The sequence below is a fragment of the Solanum pennellii genome, chromosome 3 (genome assembly GCF_001406875.1).
Source record: "Solanum pennellii chromosome 3, SPENNV200".
NCBI lineage: Eukaryota > Viridiplantae > Streptophyta > Magnoliopsida > Solanales > Solanaceae > Solanum > Solanum pennellii.
This window is the reverse complement of record NC_028639.1, coordinates 13,580,694-13,591,678: the sequence shown is the minus strand read 5'-3', so window position 1 is coordinate 13,591,678 and position 10,985 is coordinate 13,580,694. Positions and strand designations below refer to the sequence as shown.

General features: G+C 33.1%; 1 protein-coding gene across 1 annotated transcript in view; it reads right to left on the bottom strand.

Annotated features, from left to right (window-relative positions):
• Window positions 1-10,985, bottom strand: part of LOC107013898 (amino acid transporter AVT1J-like) — a 17,326-nt gene continuing 6,341 nt past the window's right edge. Inside the window, exons 2-4 of the mRNA XM_027915485.1 lie at window positions 7,315-7,857; window positions 606-668; window positions 1-521 (exon numbers count right to left, since the gene is read on the bottom strand). Coding sequence (XP_027771286.1) covers window positions 1-521; window positions 606-668; window positions 7,315-7,857 — 1,127 coding nt within the window. The remainder of the gene's footprint in view (window positions 522-605; window positions 669-7,314; window positions 7,858-10,985) is intronic.

The following is a 10,985-nucleotide window of genomic DNA, read 5'->3' as shown; positions in this document are numbered from 1 at the left end:
TTAAAGATGTCGTATTATCTCAATCAAAGATGTGTATGTACCAGTAACTAAGACTAGTACCCCCGTTAGTACTATGAATCCTGTTATGGCCAACTCAAATCCCAGATTCCTGTAAGTGCCTGAAATCTTCAAATAGCACAAACATGGTAGCATAACTGAAGTTGTGACACTAAGAAATGCTCCAACTAGTGACATGAGATAACCAAAGAAGGGTATAGTCAAGGCAACAATCACACTGCTTATTACCAGGGTGATCCTGATGGCTGGGCTAAATGATGATTCCTTATTATTGTTAGATTGAAAACGTTCCTCGAGTTTGTTGATCACTGGTGTCATCATTAATGAATACTTAGCTATTGGATTGATCAAGGTAGTGTATATAGCCAATTTTGAGTTAAAATTACCAGTTGGAAGATTCAAGGTAATTTGTGATTCAACCTCTGAGCCAAACATGGAGTACCCCATAGCGGCAATTGATGCATATGTTATGGTAGCAAACACAAAGCATAGGAGCATTACCTGCAACAATAAATATTTATAGAGAGAGAGAGGGGTTAGCAATTCTGATATGTCCAATGGACGATATGATGATTTAATTCATTACCTTGGAGATTGCTTCTGCTTATTCATTGAAGTGTAAAAAGTTGGGAAAACAGGGTGGGCACAGTTGTTGGGTATGTAGCAAGAATTGGTGGGAAATAGAGGGAAGGAGAGGAATTTGAAAAGTTTAGAACTTGAAAGGTTGGGAACTTGAAAAGTCCTCTAATGCTTTAATGAAAAAAGGCAATAGTCCCTCATCGGTAATGGAAATGAAAATAGGAGAGTTTAAATAAATAAACACTCCTATTAATTGTTAAAAGGGTTGGAAAGAGGGACCCCCCTCGCGCCGTCGTTGTCGTCGCTCGCTTCGGCTTCGGCTTCGGCAGATGATCGATCGAGAGATAATTTTCTTGGACAAATTTAATTTAATTATTTATTTAATTAATTAAATGGCCAAAAATTATTTTCAATTAATTAGTTGATAACAGAAGTTAACCGAAATGTTTTCAACTTTTTAGTTAACCCGACCCGACTCGGATCCGCGCACGTGACCCGTTTAAAATTCCGTTATATTTTAAAATTCCCGCCACTGTTCTGAAAGGTTGCAACTTTCAGGAACAGTCAATACCATTTAAAAGTTTGCAACCTTTCATTAATGGTCATGTCAATTCTGAAAGGGTTGCAACCTTTCAGAATATATTCTTCTTTCCTATAAATACCATTCAGTCTTCAGAAAAAAAAACAAATTTTCTGATCTTCTTCTTCTTAAACAAATATTTCTTCGTGTACTTTCCTGCTGTGGATTGATTAGCTGACAGTAGAGTTTTTGGTATCTATACTTTGCTGATTAAGATCATTTTACCCTGGGAGGTTATATTCCAAATCAAACCTCGGATACTAGAGGGGAATAATTTCCTTAAGGGGATACTGTGAATTCAGTGGACTTGATTTTCTTCCTAAACTATCAAAAAGAGTATTCCAGATTCTGGTAAGTTTTACAGATTCAATTTTTTTTTACAAATAAATTTCTGTTCATATTATTTACTGGTTCTACAAATCTCAGTTACTTCGTGTTTCTGAATGATTTATTACAACCAGTAATTTCTGATTTTCATAACACAGATTGGCAACAATCTTAAGGAAATTAATTTAAATCTGCGTTTCTGGTGGAGACAAAAATCTTTGTGATTTTATACTCCTTTAAGTCTGCAATTATAATTTATTGCTTACTTATATTGTATCAATTTTGTTTATCAGAAATGGAAAACACTGGTGTTACAGTGGCTGTTGCTGCACCAACCCGAACTCTTGTATCACAAGCAGAGAAACCGGGTAAATTCACAGGTGTGAATTTCAAAGGATGGCAGCAACGAGTATTTTTCTGGCTTACCACTCTTGGTCTGCAGAAATTTACAAGTGAAGATACTCCAGTTCCTGCTGATGATATGCCAGACAGGGAAAAATTTATGATTGTTGAAGCATGGAAACAGTCAGACTTCCTATGTAAAGGTTACATTTTGAGTGCTTTAGAGGATGACTTATATAATGTCTATAGTGCAATAACAACTTCAAAAGAGTTGTGGAATGCACTTGAGAAGAAATATAAGACAGAAGATGCATGCTTGAAAAAGTTTGTGGTCGCAAAGTTTTTAGACTATAAAATGGTAGATAGTAAAACTATTGGATCACAAGTGCAGGAACTTCAACTTATTCTCCATGATCTGATTGCTGAAGATATGGTAGTAAATGAAGCTTTTCAAGTGGCTGCAATGATCGAGAAGTTGCCTCCTTCGTGGAATGATTTCAAGAATTATCTAAAGCACAAGCGTAAAGAAATGAAGCTTGAAGATCTTGTGATTCGGCTCAAGATTGAGGAAGATAACAGAAATGCCGAAAAGAAGTCGCGTAAGAGTTCAACAATCATTGGAGTTAATATTGTTGAAGAAGCTCCTACCAAAGACAAAAAGAGAAAGAAGTCCAACGGGCAGAAGTCAGAACAGGCCAAGAAGAAATTCAAAGGCAACTGTTATAATTGTGGCAAGGCTGGTCATAGATCTTCTGATTGTCATGCTCCAAGAAAGGACAAAAACAAAGGCAAAGGCAAAAGTCAAGCAAACATCGTGGAAAAGATGGAAGATGCAGATGACTTGTGTGCAATGATATCAGAGTGTAACTTAGTTGGAAATCCCAAGGAGTGGTTTCTCGACTCAGGTGCTACTAGACATATTTGCTCTGCAAAAGAAGCCTTTGCAACGTACACTCCTGCTGAGTACGATGAAGATTTATTCATGGGAAACACAGCAACTGCAAGGATTGCAGGAACTGGCAAAGTAATGTTAAAAATGACATCCGGCAAAGTGTTGACTTTAAACAATGTTCTGCATGTCCCTACTATTAGGAAGAATTTAGTTTCTGCTGCACTACTCGTTAAGAACGGGTTTAAGTGTGTCCTAGTTAGTGATAAAGCTGTAATAAGTAAGAATGAAATGTTCATAGGAAAGGGCTATCTCAATGAGGGTCTTTTCAAACTAAATGTAATGGTTATTGACAGTATCAATAAAAATTCTGCTTCTGTTTACTTATTGGAGTTAAGTGATTTATGGCATGCCCGTTTGGGACATGTTAATTACAAAGCCTTGCGAAAATTGGTTAATTTAGAAGTATTGCCTGATTTTAAATGCGATAAGTCGAAATGTGAAATTTGTGTGGAAAGTAAGTTTGTTAAACATCCTTACAAGTCTGTTGAAAGAAATTCTAAAACTTTAGACTTAATTCACACAGATATATGCGATATGAAGTCAACACCATCTCGTGGTGGAAAAAAGTACTTTATAACTTTTATTGATGACTGCACTCGATTTTGTTATGTATATTTGCTTAATAGTAAGGATGAAGCAATTGATGCATTTAAGCAATACAAAAATGAAGTGGAAAACCAATTGAATCTAAAGATAAAAATGATTCGGAGTGATAGGGGTGGAGAATATGAATCTCCTTTTGCAGAGATATGTTTGGAATATGGTATTATTCATCAAACTACTGCACCTTATACACCACAGTCAAATGGTTTGGCAGAACGGAAGAACAGAACATTAAAGGAAATGATGAATGCCTTAATGATCAATTCTGGTTCACCGCGAAATCTTTGGGGGGAAGCCATCCTTACAGCTAATAAAATACTCAATAGAGTACCCCATCGAAAAACACAATCAATTCCATATGAGTTGTGGAAAGGAAGAAAACCCAACTTGAAATATTTCAAAGTGTGGGGGTGTTTAGCCAAGGTAGAGGTTCCTTTACCTAAGAGGGTTAAAATTGGACCCAAAACAATAGATTGTGTCTTTATTGGGTATGCTGTGAATAGTAAAGCCTGTCGATTTTTGGTTCACAAATCTGATAATCCTGAGATTCATGTTAATACGATAATTGAATCAGATAATGCAGAGTTTTTTGAAAACATTTATCCATATAAAACTGAAAGTGAGTCAACAAGTGAAAGACCTAAACGACCACGAGAAGAATCAATGGAAAATATTCTAACTAGTGAGGAACCTAGGCGAAGTACTCGACAACGAAAATCTGTTTCTTTCGGACCAGATTTTGTAGCACTATTGCTTGAAAATGAGCCTCAAACATTTAAAGCAGCTATGTCTTCGTCAGAGTCAACTTATTGGAAAGAAGCAGTCAATAGTGAGATTGAATCAATTTTAAGCAATCACACTTGGGAATTGACTGATCTTCCTCCAGGAAATAAACCTTTAGGATCAAAATGGATCTTTAAAAGGAAAATGAAACCTGATGGGACTATTGACAAATATAAGGCTAGACTGGTAGTCAAAGGGTACAGACAAAAGGAAGGTCTGGACTACTTTGACACATACTCTCCAGTAACAAGGATAACATCAATTAGGATGTTAATAGCACTAGCAGCAGTGCATGATCTTAAAATCCACCAAATGGATGTAAAGACAGCCTTCTTAAATGGAGAGTTAGAGGAAGAAATTTACATGGAACAACCTGAAGGGTTTATAGTTCCTGGTAAAGAAAAGAAAGTGTGCAGACTTGTGAAGTCACTTTATGGACTCAAGCAAGCACCCAAACAATGGCATGCTAAATTTGATCAAATAATGTTGGCAAATGGATTCAAGATTAACGAATGTGATAAATGTGTTTACATTAAAAACGTTATGAATCATGAAGTCATTGTTTGTTTGTATGTTGATGACATGTTAATAATGAGTAAAGAAATTGACGATATAAATGCTACTAAGCGCATGTTGTCCAGCAAGTTCGATATGAAAGACTTAGGAGTTGCTGATTTGATCTTAGGGGTCAGGATTATCAAAACTCCCCAGGGACTAGCATTATCTCAATCTCATTATATTGAAAAAGTATTGGATAAGTTCAATTACTTGAATTTCAATGTAGTCAAAACTCCAATTGATTTAAGTTGTACATTTAAAAAGAATGAAGGTCAAAGTGACTCTCAATTGGAATATGCCAGAGTGTTGGGAAGTTTGATGTATATTATGAATTGCACGCGACCAGATATAGCATGTGCTATTAGTAAACTGAGTCGGTACACTAGTAATCCGAATCAAACTCACTGGATGGCTATGAAACGTGTGTTGGGTTATCTAAAATGGACACAACATTATGCTTTGCATTATAATAAATATCCTGCTGTGATTGAAGGATATAGTGATGCAAATTGGATCACCGGGTCAAATGATGTAAAATCCACGAGTGGTTATGTATTCATACTTGGTGGAGGAGCTGTCTCTTGGAAATCTTCCAAACAGACATGTATTGCTCGCTCCACAATGGAATCTGAATTCATTGCTTTGGATAAGGCTGGTGAAGAAGCGGAATGGCTCCGGAATTTCCTAGAGGATATTCCATTCTGGCCCAAACCTGTTGGACCAATTTGCATACATTGCGATAGTCAAGCAGCAATAGGTAGGGCAGGGAGCGTTATGTACAACGGGAAGTCTCGTCATATACGACGTAGACATAACACCGTAAGACAACTGCTCTCTAGTGGAATTATCACAATTGACTATGTAAAGTCAAGCGATAATGTGTCAGATCCACTAACGAAAGGCCTAGTGAGAGAGGCAGTTGAAAGATCATCTAAGGGAATGGGTTTACGGCTTAGGACAAGTCAGCATGACGGTAACTCTATCTAGCAGACTGGAGATCCCAAGAGCTAGATTCAAGGAGAAAAACAAAGTTGTGGCTGACGGTTCGACATTGTCAATTAACTCAATCCATTCTCATGATGAAGACAATGTTCAGGAAAAGGTTAAGACTTTAAGGCTTGTTAATGAGGTAATAAAGCTTAAAGTTTTTAATGATTTGCTAAGTTTGGTAGATTTGACCAAATAGTGTATCTACGAGATGACACGGTTAGAAATCACCTATGTGAGTGTGAAGTGGAAGCCGCTTCAAAGAGAATTTTATGTCAAAAGCCTATTCTCTATACACTCATGAAACCAGGAGGTGTTCATGGCTGAAACGACCACAACCGTAAGAATCGTAAACAGTAAAGGGTTAATTGTGTGACATATGGTTGTCTAGGTATACACCAAAGTTCGACGGTTCAAAGATATCACATCTACCGATTGACCGAGTATATCCGACATATGTTCACTACGGAAAGTCCAAGGGGAAACCTACTTATCCAGATGCAATTAATCCTTGCTTGTAAAGTACACAATTGTCCGTGCATTTCTATGTTATAACTATTCCCCATCAATGTAGGGGATTGTTGGGTATGTAGCAAGAATTGATGGGAAATAGAGGGAAGGAGAGGAATTTGAAAAGTTTAGAACTTGAAAGGTTGGGAACTTGAAAAGTCCTCTAATGCTTTAATGAAAAAAGGCAATAGTCCCTCATCGGTAATGGAAATGAAAATAGGAGAGTTTAAATAAATAAACACTCCTATTAATTGTTAAAAGGGTTGGAAAGAGGGACCCCCCTCGCGCCGTCGTCGTTGTCGCTCGCTTCGGCTTCGGCTTCGGCAAATGATCGATCGAGAGATAATTTTTTTGGACAAATTTATTTTAATTATTTATTTAATTAATTAAATGGCCAAAAATTATTTTCAATTAATTAGTTGATAACAGAAGTTAACCGAAATGTTTTCAACTTTTTAGTTAACCCGACCCGACTCGGATCCGCGCGCGTGACCCGTTTAAAATTCCGTTATATTTTAAAATTCCCGCCACTGTTCTGAAAGGTTGCAACTTTCAGGAACAGTCAATACCATTTGAAAGTTTGCAACCTTTCATTAATGGTCATGTCAATTCTGAAAGGGTTGCAACCTTTCAGAATATATTCTTCTTGCCTATAAATACCATTCAGTCTTCAGAAAAAAAAAACAAATTTTCTGATCTTCTTCTTCTTAAACAAATATTTCTTCGTGTACTATCCTGCTGTGGATTGATTAGCTGACAGTAGTGTTTTTGGTATCTATACTCTGCTGATTAAGATCATTTTACCCTGGGAGGTTATATTCCAAATCAAACCTCGGATACTAGAGGGGAATAATTTAAGGGGACACTGTGAATTCAGTGGACTTGATTTTCTTCCTAAATTATCAAAAAGAGTATTCCAGATTCTGGTAAGTTTTACAGATTCAATTATTTTTTACAAATAAATTTCTGTTCATCTTATTTACTGGTTCTAGAAATCTCAGTTACTTCGTGTTTCTGAATGATTTATTACAACCAGTAATTTCTGATTTTCATAACACAGATTGGCAACAACAGTAACAAAAGGCATATAGGCTGAAAGATGTAGGGATTCCTCCCCAATTCACAACTACTCCACTTTTATGAAATCCAATACCATCATATGTTGCTGCCCATAAAATTGAACCAATAATCACGAGAGATGCTAAAACTGCAGAGGCTGATACATATGCAAGCATAGTCATGTTCTTTAACAATACGGTTGGCAATATGACGAGAGCAACAATCAACACAAAGCTTTGTTTCCCACCAATTCCGAGTCCCCAAAATTCAAAATTAACATCTGGCAACAAATTGTGCAAGTTGTCCCCTGCAAAAATCAGAAAACCGGTTGCTACCAAGTAAAGCTCCAGAGTCATAAATATTGACACTAATATTCTTCCTGATGTTCCAAATGCACGATCACCAATGTCAGGATAACTTGTTGTAGTTGGATCAAAATCCATACATCTCTTAATTAATATTGATGTGTAAAAGGTTGCACATGCAATAAGAAGAAGAAGAATCATGCTTAACCATCCTCCTGAAGATAGAGCATATGGAGTTGACAAAATTCCTACCCCTGAAAACAAGAAACATATACGTTATTTATATAAATGTCATGCTTATTAGTTGGTTTGTTTGGTTTATCCGTTATTGATTTTTAAACATGCTTATTGCTTATTGATCTAATAACAACCCCAATAAAATAATTGTTATCGATTTTTGGTTAATCAATTAGCAATAATTAATGATTTGGTTTTAATTTAACCAATAAGAAAATTCTACTTTGATTGTTTTTCTCATATTCTTATTTATTCATATACATATACTAGTTTATCGGTATATGTGTCGTGCTTGTAGCCAAGTGTACCCATGGCTATAAACTTATAGTATATGACAATTGTGCTCCGTATAAGTCCTTAGGACATCTTATTATAATGTTTGACTCATAAAAGATAATTTTTTGTAGGATTTTTGTTGCACTAAAAAGTATAAATGATGATGGATATAGAAAGAATTTTCACCAATTAGTGTTACACAAACAACTCTTGGAGTAAGAGTGTTTGAAAATTGAAATAGTTATCTAATTTTATATGGATCATTGATAATGAACTTTGTGCTTTTAGATCACTTTATTTTTAATTAAAGAGGGAATATACTGAAATTATGAACTAATTACAAATGCATGTATAGTCATTCTATATAACTACCAAATATTTCATATTATCCAGGTAAAACACAAATAATTTAACTTATAATTATATATCTAATCTTTCATTTGGATAATTTTTATTTTCTTTTGAAAATAAGAAATACAATATTGTACATGTTCCGTGCCAATAATTATAAACCTCTGCATAAGTAATATTTATTTGATTGTAATCTAGACTAAAATTATATGAACACAGACCATATTAACTAAAAAAATATATTATAAAAGAACATTTAAAACTAATAAAAAAATCACTTACAAGTGATCAACACTTCACATAAAATAGTACAAATAATTCATTAGCTTGTAGTAATTTATCAACATGATAAAAAAAAGTATTATTTCCTTCCAAAAATTATTTACAATCAATCAATCAACCGATCATAACAATTTCAATTCAAATACAACAATAATGTTATTGCCCTTAACAATTCTATAAAGATTGATGATAACTTTTCTTTTGTGGTCTATTACTTTTACCAAAAAAGATCAAAAAAGAAAAAAGAAATGATACATCAAAGAAGAGAAAATGATCTTAAGTTATATGAGAGAATTGACATTAACATGATCAGATATGAGATTTGTAAATTTATTTTCCTTTATAGGTGACTTTAAATAGGAAAACGTTAGGTGAAAGGAGATGAAAGAAAAAAAATAAAAGAGATTCATCAGTTTCCTACTTAATTATGTAAGTTTTGATTTTTACCTTTAATTCACCGAACAATATAATTAGTAGTCTTTTTATCTTCTTAATAATAATTACTTATAACAATTAATTATTAAATCACCATATAACAAGAATAAAATTGTAACCGGAAATTTTTGATAAATTTAATATTTGCTTAATAGGTAACTCTACCTTGTAGTAATTAAAATTTATTTGTTAATATTTAATTAACAATGATTAATTAATATTTGTATTTGATATTGAGACAAAACGGTAATCTAATTTTTGCCTAACATTCTTTTCACTTTTAGTATAATACAATGATATGATATATGGCTATAAATTTCTTATTATATACACATAGATTATAGATGATAAGTATTACTTAATCATATATTTTAGTTAAAAATTAATCTAATAAAGTACAAAAGTCATTAACATGTTAATTAAATTGAAACAATTTAATATTTAAATTAAATAGTTAAATATTTTATAACATTTTAATTTATAATAGGAATAAAATCATAATTTAACATGTAATCTCTTTTGTTCAAACTTATATGTATTGTATCCATTGCTCACAAAAACAACAGGCAGCATAAGGTCGTCACAAAAGAAAATCATGCATCAAAATATAAACAACAAGCCATATGAACAATGATAATTTAAAGAAGGGAATAAACCACGTGTCCAGCCATCTAAAACAAATCATACTTTATTTTATGAAGTTAGATAAAAGAGAAAATAGTCAAATTCGCTCATATTTATATATAAATTTGTCACTATACACTTCAATTTCGAGAATCCTATCATCCTTTTAAATTATTTAAAATTAAAATTATAATACGTTCTTACAAAACAACAACCACATCTATGTTGACTAATGAAGCTCATGCATTTGGCATGTGAATATTTTATTATAAACTTCTTCATTAGTTTTACTAATTTAAAACTCCATTGAATGGATCAAAACATTGACATTTTTCTATGTTTGTCTTGGATCTTGGATTTTAAATTGATTGAATAATGTTGGTTGATAATTGTTTGAAGCCAAAACACTGGGTTAACTAAGTACGTTCATAAAACTTTGGATATGAAGAACGATCGGAACTATATAAAATCGACAAACTCTCATATAAAATTTTTGGATTTAAAATTTTGAATTGGGAGCAGAACTGACTCAACAAGATTGGACGCTTACTGTTTTATAATCGATTTGTTTTAATAATTCCTTTTCAATTGATAATACAGTTATCCACGCAATATCTCTTGAGATTATTGATCTTAAATAAGATTTAATCAATTTCAATTTCAAAAAACTTCTTTGGCTGAGCCAACGATTACAACAACTGTTAATATTATCCTATAAGCAATATGTGTATTTAAAAAAGAATCAAAGATTTTTAATTTATTTCATCAAGTATTTTCATTAGGTTATAATCTTCAACTTGTATTATTTCTATTAAACTTCTAATTCAAAAAATAAATCTAAATCATTAATATCATAATAACTAACATTTTTTTAAAATTGTCATCTAGGGTGAGTTTGGTATGAAGGAAAATGTTTTCCTTGGAAAATATTTTCCTAGAAAATGTTTTCCTGGAAAACAAGTAGATTGTGGACTTATTTTCTCATGTTTGGTTGGTGAGTAGAAAATATTTTCTGGAAATGATTTTGTGTTTGATTTATGAATGAAAAATATTTTTGAGGAATATCTTTTATTTTTACTAAAATACAAAATAATTTATGAAATTTAAAATATTTTTTAAAAATAATTTTTTTTTTGGGTGGTGGTGATAGGGGGTGGGGGTAGTGGGGGGCAGAGGG